Source organism: Tauraco erythrolophus, chromosome 8 (assembly GCF_009769465.1).
Source record: "Tauraco erythrolophus isolate bTauEry1 chromosome 8, bTauEry1.pri, whole genome shotgun sequence".
Classification (NCBI taxonomy): domain Eukaryota; kingdom Metazoa; phylum Chordata; class Aves; order Musophagiformes; family Musophagidae; genus Tauraco; species Tauraco erythrolophus.
The window spans coordinates 43,249,014-43,266,846 of NC_141472.1; the positions used below are offsets into that span (position 1 = coordinate 43,249,014).

The 17,833-nt window shown below is 37.6% G+C and overlaps 1 protein-coding gene across 1 annotated transcript in view; it reads right to left on the minus strand.

The window, feature by feature from the left end:
* The window catches only part of NEB (nebulin), a 125,373-nt gene that overhangs the window by 87,031 nt on the left and 20,509 nt on the right, over positions 1 to 17,833 (minus strand). Inside the window, 33 exon segments of the mRNA XM_086615581.1 lie at positions 64 to 375; positions 754 to 861; positions 1,649 to 1,753; positions 2,218 to 2,421; positions 2,606 to 2,917; positions 3,725 to 3,795; positions 3,798 to 3,831; positions 4,733 to 4,746; positions 4,749 to 4,836; positions 5,293 to 5,499; positions 5,622 to 5,932; positions 7,409 to 7,519; positions 8,338 to 8,405; positions 8,407 to 8,444; positions 10,029 to 10,147; positions 10,150 to 10,234; positions 10,986 to 11,035; positions 11,038 to 11,067; positions 11,070 to 11,144; positions 11,147 to 11,248; positions 11,251 to 11,293; positions 11,679 to 11,786; positions 11,948 to 12,000; positions 12,003 to 12,051; positions 12,813 to 12,931; positions 12,934 to 12,975; positions 12,978 to 13,017; positions 14,489 to 14,626; positions 14,628 to 14,683; positions 14,686 to 14,755; positions 14,757 to 14,801; positions 16,241 to 16,342; positions 17,407 to 17,511. Coding sequence (XP_086471707.1) covers positions 64 to 375; positions 754 to 861; positions 1,649 to 1,753; positions 2,218 to 2,421; positions 2,606 to 2,917; positions 3,725 to 3,795; positions 3,798 to 3,831; positions 4,733 to 4,746; positions 4,749 to 4,836; positions 5,293 to 5,499; positions 5,622 to 5,932; positions 7,409 to 7,519; positions 8,338 to 8,405; positions 8,407 to 8,444; positions 10,029 to 10,147; positions 10,150 to 10,234; positions 10,986 to 11,035; positions 11,038 to 11,067; positions 11,070 to 11,144; positions 11,147 to 11,248; positions 11,251 to 11,293; positions 11,679 to 11,786; positions 11,948 to 12,000; positions 12,003 to 12,051; positions 12,813 to 12,931; positions 12,934 to 12,975; positions 12,978 to 13,017; positions 14,489 to 14,626; positions 14,628 to 14,683; positions 14,686 to 14,755; positions 14,757 to 14,801; positions 16,241 to 16,342; positions 17,407 to 17,511 — 3,414 coding nt within the window.

Genomic DNA, 17,833 nt, shown 5'->3' on the forward strand with positions numbered 1-17,833 from the left:
GAAACAGAACACAAGAGACACTTCTGCTTTTCACACAGCCAGAAAAAAACCCCACAAACTTACGTCACTCTGAAGGTCGTACACTTTCCTGGCTTGTACAACATCGTTCTGGTCTGGCAGACAGGTCCACCGATGCAGAGGGTGCTTGTAATCAATGTCACTGACCAACTCCTGGCATTTCTTGGCCAACACGATTCCCAGCATGTCCACTGGGCTACTGAAGTGGGTCTTGGACTTCTCAAAGGCTTTCTTGTACTCTCTGTCACTCTGGATCTTGGCTACGTGCATCGACCACACCATCTTTGGATCATCCTCTATGTTACGGGCCCCGATGTGGTGGCCGAGTTGCTTGCGGTACGCAGTTTTGTACTGGTACTAATGGAATGCAGAAACAACAATTACCACATCTTTAAGGCTGCGATTTAAATGTCTGTTGTTTACATAGTGGTCTAAAAGTTTCACATGTTAATATATTTCAACCTTTTTTCCCAATATTTTCGGTGGTTTTATTGGATGTCCAGAACGTATTAACTGTTTTTTTTTTTATATTTTAGATACTGTCACATTGTAAACTATGCTATTTAATATAAATATTTTTGCACCACTAAGAATTATACAACTGCTGGAGAGGGCAGCAATATAAGACTGTTAAAATTTTAGGTCTTTCCTCATTCTAAATTAAAAAAAGCAATCTTTATCCAAGAGGGTACACCAGCTCTATGCTCCATTATCTTTTCACTCCGTAAGACTTACCTCACTAGCTATGTCTCTGGATGCCTTTGCTGCCTTGAGGGGTATAGCATCAGCAGGAAGATCGTATCCTTTCCTCCTCAGTTCTTCATATCCTAACTTGTAATGTTTCTGTTGGAGAAGGATTCAAAGTAGCTATTGCAAATAAAGCTTTCTAGAGAAAACACACAGTAACTTTCCTCCCCTGACTATGAAAATAAAGTATGAGTTTCCAAACACAGTTTCATTCATCAAATGAAATTCCATAGCTTGCTTTTAATAATGTCTATTTGTAACTGATGATATAAAGTATATAAAAATTACTCTGTTTTCTGATGAAATCATTCGAGATCAAAATTTTCTCTTACTTAACATATTAATCTGAATGCTTCATAGTCTTCTACAGAGGCGAATAATACAACCCAATGATTCCCTACACCCAATTTCAACTGGAATTATTTTGTCTTCTTGATTTCTTATGATAGAGCTGCTAATGCTTCTTTATCTTTGCATGTAGTGTATGTATGTCCCTTTACAACCAGGAATTTGATAGAGATTACAATCCCAAGTAATTCGAAAGAGGCAATTCAACATAATCAGACATTTTAACAAGAATGACAGGCTTACTAAAAAGTACTGAACACATATCTACTATGTAAATATGATTAGTGGGGATGAAAGAGAAAACTGCTAAATTCTGTTGAATACTTTCTTGGCATTTTTTATATTCTAGCAACTGTGCTTCCACTTTATATTTTAGCAATTCCACTCAGGCTTCACAGTGCCTAACAATTTTCACAGGAAAAGATCACAGGTGTGCTTACATCTGTTAGAACTGCAGAATTACTCTACTGCATTTTAAACTAAAGCCACAATGGGTAATTCCAAATTCCATGAAAGAACGCAGAGACACACTTACATCACTTGTGTTAATTAAGTTCGACTTAGCCAGCAAAATTTCAGGAGTATCAGGCATGATGTGAACCTGAGTCTTGTCCTTGTCCCAAGCTTCTCTATACAGTATCTGAAGAGAGACACAAACTAAAATGCTTTGTCTGAGAAAAGGCAGGTATGCATAGCAGTAAATTCAGTTTACCTTTTCTCTACAGTAGTAAAGCAAAGATGTACTATGCAAGCATGAGCAATGTAAAGAATGCAAGATATGAAAATCAAATAATACAACAACCTTTTACTGAAATACCACCTTTTCTTCTGTTTTACATCCAGGAAACACCAAGGAAACAACATTATGTCAATATATTTACATACTACGTCGTGTCTTATTTGCAGTTATTACTGAAAAGTAATAGAGCACTAAAGACTTTAATCTTCTGAACGAGGCACAGTGCTTCTCGACAACTGAGCAGTAAGGCTCATCTGATATTGTATATTTTAAGCACGTGTTCTGATACAGAGATCTCTTTTAACAAATGTGATTCAATAAATGAATCCGTTAGTATACATGTTCTGTCTCTAAAGGCAACTTACATCACTTCTATTTTTGGCATTAGATTTTGCTAAAACGATATCCATGGCATCTGGGATACTTGTGAACTTAATAGTATCTGGGTGCTGCCGGTACTTCTTTTCACTCAGGATTTCAGAAGCTTTCTTGTTCTTTTCAGATTCCAAAGATCCCAAAGGACTCCATCCAAGACCCCTGAGCCACTGTAGATCTGACTTATACAGATTCTGTTAAGGAAAAAATCATAGTAGATTATTTCCTTGTTCATTTATTAAACCATATTAAAAGATTAACTGCTATTTTAGCTTCAATCTGATCTATACTGACATCAAAGCGTTATTAAAGACACTTTGCAATAAGCAGTAAATATCTTACCCAAAAATAAATTAATCAAATCCAGAGGAAGCTTACATCACTCTGTAGCTCGTAGACCCTCTTTGCCTGGGTGACATCATTCTGGTCTGGCAGACACGTCCAGCGGTGCAGCATCCGTTTGTAGTCTACATCACTAACCAATTCCTGGCATTTCTTAGCCAGAAGGAAGCCTAACATATCCACAGGCATATTGAACTTTGTCTTCCACTTCTCAAAATCTTTCTTGTACTCCCTGTCACTCTGCATCTTGGCTACTTGCATAGACCACAACATCTTAGGATCATCCTGTAAGCTGCGGAATCCAATGTGATGTCCCTGCTGCTTGCGGTAACCTTCTTTGTACTTGTACTAAAATTAAAAACATTGCATGATTGAAAGCAGAGTAAGAAACAGACATAAAAAATATGTAAGCAAAATATCAACATATTCACTGAGTTCAATGTTTGCATTACCAATGGAATGAGCAACTTGTTACAGATCGCACACAAAGTTTTAGTAGCCCCTTGATTAATGTGCATCACTTGATGCCAGTGAATGCTCTCCCTGGGAATGGACAGAGTCCCTGGAGAGGAAGAGTGCAGGGCTTTAAGGCCTCCAGTGCCGTCTGATTCATATAGTCATGCTGTCCAGAACTCCTAAAGGCTGACACACTGAAATACTTTGATGAACAAATTAATCAGCAATGAAAAAATGCAGATGCTTAAGCATTGGAAACATTTCCTAATGATTAATAAAAGCTCTCCCATTAATGCCGGAGCAGTGTTCACACCAAGTTATGATAACAGCAAGACGTGTCACTACGTCTATTTCAGAGTTGTAAAGAGGATTTCTCAGCGTAGGCACTGGGATCACCTAACTGGACCAAATTTCCCGCTGCTCTGAAAATGTAACACCCAAAAGAGCAGACAACTCCTAATTTGTACGACTAGCCACTTCGTGGATGGACCACAATGTTTGGAATTGTCAAGATGCCAGAGCAACCCTTAAATTGTTTTCTTCACTGACAAGAACGGAGCAGGAAAGAGTTCTGTCAGGAATTTTGTTTTTCTACCCCAAACCTCACCTTAGCAGAGAGGTGCATCTGGGCCTAGTGTGACTCTGTAGGTTATAGCAACCAGATAAAGTGCATGCCATCCAATTAGAAATGTTGCTTACGTCACTTGCAATGTCCCTTGAAGATTTAGCAGCTTTCACTGAAATGGCTTCAGGTGTGAGGTCATAGCCTTCTTTATCATTTCCTCCCAGCCAAGCTTGTATAGTTTCTAAAATTGAAAACAAAATTAATTTAAAAGTCTTAGTAATACATACATCTTTTATTTAGATATGCTAATGAACTGTATTACCAAATTCTGGTCACCTCACAGGCTTCAGTTACAGAGAAGGGCTACTATTATGGGAACTGAGAAATGGGAAACTGATAAGCAAGGAACACAGGTCTTCCAAGTCTTGGGCTAGTGATTAAATTGGTTTATTCACTGCAGCAGCTTCCTTCTATACCTTATCTTGGGGATTTGAAACCTATCCGGGGAATTTGAAATACATAACATCTGGGATAACCAAAAACTTTTCAATTAGCTTAACAACATTTTAGTTAATAAGGCTGTAATGTAGCCATTTAACAGTCAATACAGGTTGTTCACAGTCAATTTTAAGTAGCAGCACTTGCAAGTCAAAGATTTGCCTCTGAGCAATTGTGCAAAGCAAAACCTAAGTATTTTATACTGGCATAATTGTCATTTTCTCATATTTGAAAGCTGACAGAAAAGTTAGAATCACTGTGTGTATTTCTTTTCCCATATGTTAAATTAAAAATGGACATAATGAAGTTAATGTTAATGGACATTAATTTTAGTAAGAAATTTTTAACAGGATTCATTTCTATAGTAAGCATAGAGCACAAACTATGCACATCCACGTTTCAAAAACAGGACTTGTATTTTTCCATACATTTTAATGTAATTTAGGCTGTTACTTTGCTAGTCCAAAGATGTCACTTATTGCTACTCTGATAATATTACTCACATAAAAATTCTTGCCTCTAAATCCCCTATTCTGTTTCTTCTAACTCACACAAATTAATTATTTTGAAATGGAAGGCACCTTTAAATTTGAAGACAGTAGATAGCAATTTAAAATGTAATAGGAAATATTAAAAAACTCTACCTGACTGTAGTTCACTTGTTCTGTTTTGCCTGTAGAATATCTGGCGTATCTGGCATCACATGAACCTGAGTTTTATCCTTCTCCCAAGCCTGAGTATAAGCATGCTATTGAAAAAAGTAACATCACACGTGTTAATATAAATGACAAAGGATGGCTTTTTTGGGGTTTCCACCTTTCCATTTGTGCATTTTGGATATGGATTCGTAAAAAGATGAAGGTGCTGACTTAGATTTATTTTACTGTGTAATGACCTAATCCAGAATCAGACGAATTGGGAACCTGTCTTGCTTCTAACGAAGTTCGACTAGCAAGATTTTCATGGCCAGTGATTTTTATACAAGAATGAGAAGATTAGAGGTTGGAGAGAGAGCAATGAGAAAAATAAGAAAAGATTTTTTAAAATTTTAATTTAAAAAAAAATGAAAAAGAGAAACCTGTAAGTGACGGTTGTTTTTCCCGGGGAAACACTGCTACATAAAGGTGGTGACAGAGACTTACAGACTGTGTACTGACATGGATTATATGTCAATATCTGCCTAATTTTCCCCATAAATACTCACTTTGTTCATTATATTTGCATTCTGCTTCGCAAGGACCATGTCCATGGCATCATTCTGTTTTGTAAAGGGGAACATGCTGGGATGCTGGCGGTATTTCCGATCACTTGCAATTTCTGTGGCTTTCTTAGACTTCTCCACATCCAGAGAACCAGCAGGACTCCAACCGATCCCTTTGAACCACTCATTGTAATCCTGCTTGTACTCGTTCTACCAAACAGAACACAAAAGGGAAGTTTACAATTTAGAAATGGCTCGTCCAAAATAATTCTGTTGTTTCCAAACACGGCCACTCTAAAAAAAAAAAAACCAGAAAGAAACCAGAAACTTACGTCACTTTGTATCTGATTCATGTTTCTGTACAGTTCTAAACTCATTGCATCTGGTAGAAGCATGTACTGGTGAATCAGTCGTTTGTAGTTTGTGTTGGTTACACGATCTTGCGCCTCCTTAGCTGCCACGATGCTGAGTGCATCCGAAGGCGTTTGGTAATGCGTCTTGCTCGTCTCATAAGCTTTCTTGTACTCACGATCCGACTGCATCTTCGCCACTTGCATATAATGGACAAGTTTGGGATCGTCCTGAAGGCTGCGGAAGCCTACAAGTTTTCCCTTGTCTTGTTCATAACCTAATTTGTATTATACTGTAAAGAGAAAAGAAACAGAGATTTTAATTCCACTTCATTTGTTTAATAACAATATCTATCTGTAAGGATAGTAAGGAAAAAACCCCAAAACTTAAATTAAAAATAAGATTTTTACATTGTTAAGAAAACCACGACAAAGCATATAGAGGTGGTGGCTTTTTCCACTTACTCTTAGGGTGCACTCTAAAGCAAAACAGATGTCTGGTGTCCCTTCTAAAAACAGTACATTTAAACATGTGCTTAATAAATGAAATTTCCTTAAATAGTTTATTCTGCTCCTGCATAGGTTCAATGTAACCTGGGGTTCAATTGCTTTCTAATCCCATTTGAAATGATGCAATGAAAACATGAAACATGCTGAGAGAAAGCAAAATGCAAAGGAACATGTAAGATCTGGTTTGCTGAAGATAGTTCCTTGGAAAAAGTGCACTTTTTATAGTTGAGACACACATATTATCTCTAAGATGAGTTATCACAAACACTAGAACCAGGGTACATTAACCCACACACTCCTCTGTTACTATTGCTGTCCTGCTTCCAATATTTGGCTGAAGTAGCTATTTTGTGGGAGTCTGCAGCAGTCTCAGAATATTTGAGTTCACATCTAGAGACTAACCACAAAATCCAAGGTGTAATCATCGCTTCCATCAGGTTCACTTGTTCAAATGATGAAAAAAATTCAAGACACTTCTCAAGATATTTTTGCACTTTTTTGTTTAATAAGACAAATAATTCAAATTCTTAACCCCTTCCTCAATCTGGTAATCAAACTCCAGACAACAGACTACTCAGACCACGTATCAATTTCTCTTCCTTCACTGCCTACTGCTTGGAGAGAACTCAGAAAGGAAGTATGTTCCCCTCAGACTTAGAGCAGTGGCAGAGTAAATTGACTTTGCAGTGGCTGCAACACCTCCTATGTTGCCAAAAATAAAAAAAAAAAAAAATGATGGGCTAAATAACATGTCCTTAGGCCCTACCTTCACCACAGCAAATCCCTCATCACTGATATACAAAGGATTTCAAAATGGTCCCGATTCCAGAAGCTCGTATTCTCTGCACCAAGAAACGTCATGGGACTTTTCCCAAAAGAATAAAGATATCACAGCAGTAAAAAATAATGTCAGCCTGTATCTAGTCTTTTCAAGTATTTCTAAGAATGATCTCTGAACATTCTGTCTAAATGACAAATATACAACACACATTTTTAGAGTATCCAAGCACCATCACACTGAGAAATTAACTGCCTTTTTTCTCATTTTTTCTAAGACTCCCTCATGTAGCTCCTTACCTTTCCAAGAAAGAACTTGTTCTTTAACTCTGTTAGAAAATGTATTAGAAGATACATTGATAATGTCAGTTATTTACAAGCAAGAGAATAAAAGACTGCATATATTGGCATATAAAATTGAATTGTGTGAGGAAATAAATGTTTTAGATTATCTGAAATGGATCATTTTTTCTTTCAAGAACTTACATCACTAGCAATATCCCTAGAAGCTTTGGCAGCTTTAATAGGGATAGCATCAGCTCGGAGATCATATCCTTTCTTCCTAGATTCTTCAAATGAAAGTCTGTACATTTCTGTGAAAAGAAAGAAAGAAATATCCTTTTAAAAAGCAAAATACATCACACTCACTTAAATAAAACTATTAATTTTATATGGTAACTTGAAACACAGACTATTCCTATGTTTTAACACTCCTTGAACAGTTGTTTAAGGCACTCAGGGACCCAGATTGATGGATGCTCCTTCAAAATTAACTCCAATCCTAGCAACCATACATCAACGCAGCCGGACTGCGCTATAATCAGTAACAATAATCTATAAGAAAAGAGTAAGAAACTGCATTTGCTTCCCACATGCACAAATATTGTTGAAAGTCACATCTATAAGGATTCAGCTGTTAAAAAAATCAGGTAAATATGTCTATTTCTGTGCACATTCAAGATTTCCACAATTACAAACACCACTTTATTTAGCACATGCAGATTTACAACTGCTACTGAAAAACTGTCAGAATATCAGCTGCTACTGAAAGAACAGGATCAATCTGCAAGAAAGAATTGGAATCCAGCACAAACTTTGTGCATGAGGAAATAAAATAATAAATACAGCAAAAACACGGATAGTACTCAAACTCTACTGTTTTGCTAGTAACTATTATATTTTAATGACCTACATGAACACTTCATAATCTGACTATAAATACTCTGTTTTTTTCTTGGCAACTTTTGGTATTTAATCCCGGGGAAGGAAGTAGGGAAAAGGAAAACTAATAGTTTTTTGTGAAATTACTACAGGTTAGGAAAGTGAGAATTAGGGAGAGGTTCATATGCTGTCATCTCACTTATTGCTAATCAAAAAAATAAGAGCAATGTCTCAAGTCCTACAACAGTACTCACATCACTCAAATTAAATGCATTAGCTTTTGCTAAAGCAATCTGCGGAATATCTGGCATGATGTGACTTTCTTTTGTCTTCTTCCCACGCTTGTTTGTACTTGTGCTGGAAGGACAAAAAAAAGAGAGTTGTCCACATAACCAAAACATTAAGCAAACCATTTTAAAAAAATATTTTCTATTTGAAAGATAAACTTTCTTTACAATGATGCAACTATTAGCATGGTAGGAACATTCATCTTTTTATTTTAGCACTTAAAAGCAGTACAAATCAGGAACAGCTCTTAGGGAAGTTAACTGTATGAGGCTGAAATAAAAGTGGAAGAAATACTCAGTCTTGCTGGAGTATTTTATTGCTTGCCTCTTGCCCAGCAGTGTATTCAGGCACACTGACCAGCAGAAAAAAATAGATTTGAAAATGTACTGGGTCTAGCTGGGATGGAGTTAATCCTCTTCATAGCAGCTGGAACAGTGCTGTGTTTTAGATTTGTGACTAGAACAGTGCTGATAATTCCCTAATGTTTTAGTTGGTGCTGAACAGTGCCTGCACCCTAATGTTTTAGTTGGTGCTGAACAGTGCCTGCACAGCATCAAGGCCTCTGTTTCTCTCTGACCCCACAGTGAACAGACTGGGGGTGTGCAAGAGGTTGGCAGGGGACATCACCAGGCAGATGAGTCCAACTCAACAGAGATATATTCCCATATCATGTAATGTCATGCTCAGCAGAAAAAAAAGGGAGAGGAGGAAGTGTAGGGAGGTTTGACATCTTTTGCTTGGGAACTGGCTGGGCATCAATCTACCCATGGGAGGTGGCAAGTTGATAGCTTTTGCATCACTCGTTTGTTTTCTTTCTCTCTTCTTCCACTTATCCTTTGCCAATAACATTTTTACCTTGACCCACAAGTTTTCTTGCTTTTACTCTGCCTTTCCTCTTCCCCCATCCCACCAGGGCAGAAGGGAGGGAGTGAGTGGCTGGATGGTGCTCAGCTGCCTACTGGGGTTAACCCACAACTAAAAGCCAAGCCAGAAGGTATACAAAAAAAATTTATTAGAGTGGAAGATTATTAGTTTATCTCCTGGAAAATAAGTTGAGGGAGGCAATAGAGCTTTTCTTAGAGGAAACAGAGCTAAGGAAAGTACACAGGAGATTCTGATGGTCCATGTAACTACAATGCATGTGAAGTCCAGACATTTCTAACGAACATCAGCGGATTACCTCGGTTCAGCAGGAGAATCAGAAAACAAATATCTCATTATAAAAGCATTCATTTTGTGTAGTAACTTCCTATTAATGTAACAGGCATCAGATGAAAAAGACTATGCATTCAAAAGTTTAAATCCTATTCTGAAAGGGATCACTCAGTATTTTTAGCCCCTAGATTTAACCTGTTAAAAGTTTACATTGAGTTATGTTGGATAATCTTTATTAACATAATTTAATATAAATAATATGAAATTATTAATTAATTTATATGTGACCCCTAGGTATGCCTTTATAGGTATTTCTTAGAAATAGCAGGGTCATGCTGTGCTTTCAGGTATCAAGATTAAATACAGTGACAGTCAAGCACACTCCTCAGCTGCCAAAATTGACCGTTCCCAAAGCTATGCATACAGTAACATTGACTATTACATCAGGCCTGTTTCTTAAATGAAAAATTAAATGAACTTCAATGAACACTTTCTTACCTCATCCATGATTTTAGCATTATTTAAAGCTAAGACCATGTTCATGGAATCCATAGGAACAGAATACTTCAACTTGTCTGGATGCTGGCGATACTTCTTTTCACTCACAATTTCCATTGCTTTTTGTTCTTCTCAGCTTCCAGGGAGCCCAGTGGCATCCATCCAACACCCTTCATACTTTCATCATATTCTGCCCTGTACTGATTCTGGAAGCAGAAAGAAAAGAGAAGAACCAGATGCATGAAAAAGTCTGTAAATCGTGACACTTCTTGCTATGTTTAATGAATATTAGACTTTGAATGCACTCCAAAAAGAGGCACACAGCACCAAGATGCATTCAAGGTTTATTTGGAAACACATTTGTTACAGTGGTGTCTATTTTATTACTCTTGCCTTTATATACAGTCCTCATACCCTCCCTGTGATGTGTACAGATTGCTCGCATGAGATTACACGGTAAGGCCCTCTTGAAGAAGAGGATTATCTTGAACCACTGTACTGAGAAAAAAAGGCCCTCTTCTCTAGAGGTAAACAGCCCAGAAAATCTGAGAAAATAGCTACTTAGCTGTTTCCCCTTCTTCTGAAAAGATATCTTTATGGAAGTACAAGATAAAACTACTAATGAAAAGTGAAGCTTTTCCTATCTTGGCCTGCACACAAGTATTGCTGCCGAAGAGCCTGATGGGACGTGTAAGCAGGTAAACATCCATTTACTTTATACGTAAAATTACTTATTTCTGAGCCCAAATTCTTTAGCAATAAGTGTAATTCAATATTTCAGAGTCTTAGTAAAAGACAATGAGTATCATTATTGAAGGTCTCATTTCATTTACCACATTTTAGCACATAACTGAACTAATTTCACTAAGAAAATAACACTATTTATCTTACAGTATGCTTTCATAAACTAAACATCATTGCATCCATCATGAAAAGGTTCAAGAATCTCTCACTTACATCACTTTGTATCTGCATCATGTTTTTGGCCAATTCAAGACTCATAGCGCGGGCAAAACATTGTAGGTATGGATCAAGTTTTGTAGTTTGCGTTTGTGGCCACTTCCTGGGCTTTCTTGGCTGCCACAACACTGACCATGTCAACTGGAGTATGGAATTGGTCTTTGCCTTCTCGTAATCTTTTTTGTATTCACGGTCAGACTGCATCTTAGCCACCTGCATGAAGTGCACCAGCTTGGGGTCGTCTTCAAGGCTGCGGAACCAATATGTTTTCCTTTCTCTTTTTCATAGGCTAGTTTGTATTTATACTGACAGCAGGAAAGAGAAAGAACAGCAAAAACTCAAATTAAAAAAATGCACTATTAAGCTCAATTGTATGTCTAAAAACATACATAATGTTTGGGTTTTTTCATCACAAGATCTCAGGTTTAGTCATTCAGTCTTACAAAACAGCCCACTGAACACAGGCACACGAAGCTCAGCAGCTTGCTGAACAAAGAGCAAAAAAGTAAAATTCGGTTGTAATTCCACTGGAGAGCAAGTACTGCAAAGGTTTATCCCATCGAGCATATAATTGAAACACAGAGAACTCAAGATGTTTGAAAAAAACACATTTCCACCTAACAGACGCACTTTGACAGCTTTCTGATTTCTTTGTAGCTACTCTGAGTACTGTCATGCAATCACACTTACATCACTTGCAATGTCTCTGGAGGCTTTGGCTGCTCTTATTGGAATAGCGTCCGGCTGCATGTCATAACCTTTCTTCCTGTCTTCCTCCCAGCCAGCTTTGTATAGTTTCTAATGAAATGTAGAAGAGAACAGGTCCTCTATTACAAAGCAGAACTACTGAAGTACCTTACATCTGAATTTAAATATTTTCAAAAAAGACATAAAAGTTACAATCCATTTTTGACCTGTGCAACAGTCAGGAAATGCCCACTGGGAGCATTGTCACTCACGTTACTCATCGTGATCTGGTTTACTCTAGACTGCAGAATTTCTGGAGTATCTGCATAACATGGATGCTGGTCTTCTCTTTGTTCCATTTATCAGTGTAGAGCCTCTGCAATTAAAAAGTAATATTAGCATTGAAAAAGGCATTAAACTCATAAAATAAGAGCTTGCTTTTGCTTTGGTCTTTTGTAATAAACAATATTTTACACTGCAGTTAAGTTTCATAAGCACTGCAAATAATCTTCACAAATATAACTGCCGAGTGGCAATATTATATTCCTCCCTTTTTTCAGTACTTCATTGAGAGATTTGCGAAGTATCTTTTGATAACTAATAAATACTGAAACTGAAAATTTTCAGGCTGCATTCCTCCCCGCTTTAACGCGAAGCATAAATTAGATTTTTTTCACACACCCTCTTTCCATGGCAAACATGGAATACGGATCAGTGGTGTCCCAGATAACTAGGGAAAAATTTAAAGATCTCCACTTTTCAAGGAAACTCGTACAAAACTGATAGAATTTCAGGGTTTTTTTCAGCTCACTGATTATGAATGCTACTTCTTGCAGAAAAAGAGCAAAAGTTTCCAAAGCACTATAAATCTGGAGAGGACATCTTTGCTCACATACACAAAAGAGAAACCTTTAATTTCTTATCTTAAATCTTTAATCTTAATTTTAAAATAAGAAAATTAAACTCCCTTAATTATGAATAGTCTGAGGCTTCTACCACCTCTTAGTGGTTTAACCAAGCAAACCACTACACCCATATGAAATTCCAACGACTTCAGCAGGAATGCACCTGCCCACAATTTTGCTAGACAAAGACCCAACCTCTGGCTCAGTCACAATCATCTGAACACATTCTCACCTTATTCATGGTCTTGGCATTTTGCTTAGCCAGCACCTGTTCCATTGCATCCATTGTAATGGAGTACTTCAGCTTGTCAGGGTGCTGGCGATACTTCTTTTCACTGAGAATCTCTGTAGCTTTTTGGCCTTTTCTACATCCAGTGACTGAATTGGTATCCAGCAACTCCTCTCAACCAGTTATTAAAGTCTGCCTTGTACACGTTCTTGTAGAAAATAAACAAGGAAAAACACAGTGAGACAAGGAAAATCAGAACATCTATATACATTAAAAAAGGTAAAGCCTTAAAACTTCTCCTGGTAATTCATTTCTGAAGGAAAATTTGGACAAGCCTGTTATAACTGTCATTGCTTTCCAAATTCTTAGCATAACATAAACAACTATTGATGTGTTAGGGATAAAGAAATTCTTTTCACTAAACCAATGTCTAGAACTCACACTCAAACCAAAGGCACAGACCTTAGAATAAATGTTGAGTGGTAAATATGAAATCTGACAAAAATATAATGATTTTTTAAATGACAGTCTTGTTTGTTAGTAGTCTCAGTTTGCAGTAGAATTAATTCAGATACATTGTTTCCACAACTTCTGCTCAATGGTCTGGTTCTGTACAATCTTGATAGACACGATTCCTACTTAATCATACTTTCTACCATGGCTTTTAGAACAGATAAAAGCACAAAAATGTTGTGAAAACAAAACCTGTTCCTGAACTGTAGTGTTAGAAGTAAACAGGAGAATATCAGAGCCTGAGAAGAAGACATAGCATGTGTATAGAGGGCAAATTTGTCCTGCAGTACCACGCTTCTCTCCTTGCAAACATCCTGAGTTAGACAGCCAAGCCAGCTCAGCCAACTCAGCCAGGCTAGGGAAAAATGCAACGGGGAAGCAAAGCACTTGTGATGAAAACTTCTGTATTTGAAAAGTGTCTAAAGGTCAGATCCTCTATCTGTTGGCCAATGGGAACATGCACATTATCCTCTCCAAATAATGCTGAATCTGAAGAACACTTTCAATCAGATTACTAATGTTTTTGAGAATTTCAAATTTGTCAGAGGACTGTTAAATAATGCAGATTAAATGAAATACTTTCTGGATAAACAAACGGACCCTAAAGTTACACTAGTGAAAAAAAAAGGAAACTAGTCTCAGAACTTGATGGAAACTACTGAGATGTTTTTCGAATCCTTATGACGAATGGCACCTGCATCTGTTGGAGGATAAGGCAGGAAGGAAAAGTGAACAAAATAAATAAATCTTAAATCCCTAGGCATAATATAAACATACATAATGTATATTTTCAGTAAACTTCAACAAATATAGTTAGAATTTAGACTCTGTACATAACCTACAATCTCTGATAATACAATTATCACAGTCATAACACATTGTAATTACAAATCTAACCACAAAAATACACGAATTAGGAAAACATGTTTCTCTGCTGAGAAATATGTAGAGACACAAAGAAAGTCGTTACTTGCTCGGGAAGTTCCCTGGAACTCAGCAGCTACACATAATTCTGATAATCTTTGGAAAATACAGGGTTCCAGATGGAGATTTACAACCTGAATCTACTGTTAATCCGATACAGTCCATTTTTTAGCTTTAAAAGGTTAATAGTGTAACACAGTCATCATGAGAAGACAAAAATGAGCTGATTAATCAGGACATACATCACTCTGCAGCTGCATCACATTTCTCGACAGCTCCAGATTCACGGAATCAGGCAAGAGGGTGTAATTGTGTATTGGCTGTTTATAGCCAGCATTTGTAACCGCTTCCTGGGCTTTCTTGGCGGCCGTCACGCTGAAACATATCCAAAGGAGTATGATATTTGGTCTTGGTGACTTCATAATCCTTCTTGTATCCCGATCGGATTGCAATTTAGCCACGTTCATGTAATGAACAAGTTTAGGATCATCCTGCAGGCTACGGTATCCCAACCTGTTTGCCTTTAGCTTTCTCGTATGATTCCTTGTACTTGTACTAGAGACAAAAGAGAAGAAAGCCTTATCCACTTTGGAAAGAGAAAACACACTGTTCATAATTTTAATACTTGGAAACTCAATATCTTAACAACTGCAGTCTGTTCTATATCTCATTAACTGTTTTCAGACAACGCAGGATTATTTAGGTCAAAAATTTGGTCCTCAGAATTTATTTAGGTCCTCAGAAGAAGCTTTCTGCATTTCTCAGTTTTCCTTGACCCCCGGTACAGATCTAAACCTGGATACGCCCTCCCCTGCGACTGCCTCTGCCGTATCGTATTTTACTGTCACACGCTTCAAACTCCCAGGAACATTCTGCTTTTAATTAACAGACTAGCTTAATAAGCGTTCAGCTCTGGGGTCCCCAACACAAGAAGGACACGGAGCTGCTGGAGTGGGTCCAGAGGAGGCCACGAAGATGATCCAAGGGCTGGAGCACCTCTGCTATGGAGACAGGCTGAGAGAGTTGGGGCTGTTCAGCCTGGAGAAGAGAAGGCTCCAGGGAGACCTTCCAGCACCTTCCAGCACCTAAGGGGCTACAAGAAAGCTGGAGAGGGACTTCGGACAAGGGCGTGTAGTGACAGGACAAGGGGCAATGGCTTAAACTGAAAGAGGGGAGATTTAGATTAGCTAGAAGGAAGGAATTTTTCACTCAGAGGGTGGTGAGGCACTGGAAGAGGTTGCCCAGAGAAGTTGTGGCTGCCCCATCTCTGGAAGTCTTCAAGGCCAGGTTGGCTGAGGCTTTGAGCAACCTGATGTAGTGGAGATGTCCCTGCCCATTGCAGGGGGTTGGAACTAGATGATCCTTGAGGTCCCTTCCAACCCAAACCATTCTGTGATTCTACGATTCTAAGATACTATTGAAAAGCCCAAGACTACCAAACAATCAGATGTCCCGGCATTCAGCTATTGGAGGGAGGCATGTTTAAGTGGGGAATGGAAATCATTTGCAGCCTTTGCTAAAGTTAGTGAATTTATTCCTGTGTTCCAAATCTCCTTTCATAGCTTACGTCAGATGGCACACGAAGCTTTATTGTTGCCAAGTGATGTAGCTGCCTGAAAACAGCTACATTTCTGTACAGCTTGTGAATGATAGACAAGTGGAACTAAAGGTCTCCAGCAATTAAGAATAAATTAGAACAAAGCAACTTTCAAATAAGATGCTGAATACTTGAAGCACATACAACAAACAGTCCCAGCTCACCAGCATGCATACACCATGCGACGCATTTCTAAAAAAACAGGTTTTTTGGGAGGTTCATGTAAACATCTGAATTCACTGTTATTTCACAGTATCAGAAGAGTTTCAGTTCTCAGAGTTAAGTGTCTCTATACTAATATAAGCATATAGCATATGCTCTGTAGCATAATACGTTACAGAAAGCTGTAATGAGTAGATGCACATGTTCCACTCTGTGTAAATCATACTTACATCACTCGCAATGTTCGAGAAGCTTTAGCAGCAATAATAGGAATGGCATCTGGTTTCAGATCATATCCTTTGGCAATGGTTTTTTTCCAGTCTGCTTTGTAGTTTGCCTTAGAGGGAAAAAAGGTATGAGTTCGTAGCAGTGTTGTGAGTAGCAATTTTAATAAAGTTGTTTAAGCCCAAATTTTTATTATAGTTACAGGAATCAAAACATTCAGTTTAGTCTGTGCAATTGCAAGGAAAAATGTTTACCTGTACACAAACTACAGTTATATTATAATAAATAAATCTACTACAAAGACAGCAGAGTCCTTCAAGACAATCAGTTTAATTCTTCTAGCTAAATCAATAACTCCATAAGCATTTTTTGCAATTTTTATGCAGAACAACTCTAGCAGTGGCATTTTTGCCCTTCCCTAAGCAAAGCCCTTTTCATTTGACTGAACCTTCAGAACTTTATTCCTGTTAGCTTCAAATTCAGGCCTTGTGGTCTCAAGTGACCGATGAAAGCAGTCTGACTGATTTTTTTGTTAGTAGTTAGCTAACAAACTGGACAGACTAATAATATTCCAAGGCTTTCTACTGGATGGGGTTAAAGGAGATGTCAGCTTTTACCTAGCTCCTGGATGTCACCAAAAAAACTGAGTATCATGAAGGCAATAAAATTGATACTGTCAGTGGAGACCTTAATGGTGCTGGATGGATGCAAGCAGTGATGGAAAGCAGGCGGGCTAGTAGCTAAATAGCAGCAAAAGGCATTACTACCTTTCACTGGGTGAGCTAATTTCCTTTGAAAGTTTAGCAGCAGGAAGCAACATACAGAGAATGTTTAGTGTTTGCCTATGCAGTGTCTTTCATGTAAAAGTAGATGACATAAGTCTCCAGACCTATAGAAATCTGAATAACAAGTCATGCTGGTTTTCTCATTCAATCTACCCAAGCAGTTTGGCAATAAAGCACTGAAATGTGTTTATATTCACAAGTGCACAGACAGTTCTATAATTTGCTTAACAAGCACAAAACTCATTGACTTCTCGAAGTAAAAGTTTAGCTGAACTCAGAGCTTGCGTGTTTCTATATTCAGGATCACAGCATGAATAAATAAAAGTTATTTTTCTATTAAGCAAATGACAAATAAATATACTCTTGCACAAACTATTGCTTCTATGCTCACATCACTCAAATTGAAGGCGTTGACCCTGGCTTGAATAAACTGAGGAACATCAGGATCCAGGGTGTATTTGTGTTTTACTTTTTCACCCTCTTGCTTATATGCCACCTGCAAGGAAAAATAAACAAATACTCATTACCTACGTTGTACTTGTCAACATCAGTGTTAACGAATAGAGACAATGCAAAAATGCTCAATTCTTACCAATCGACTGAAATTTTACTATTTTTCCAGTTTTTGAAATTTAAAGTGTTTTTCAGATGGAATATCAGACTAACTTAAAAATCATAAATACAGCAAAAAAATAAAATCACTATATTGCATTAACAATGAAAAATCTCTTACATCACTCAGTTGCTTGGTGTTGTGCTGAGCTAAAACCATTGGTATTGAATCTGGTATACTTGTAAATTTGATGGTGTCTGGGTGC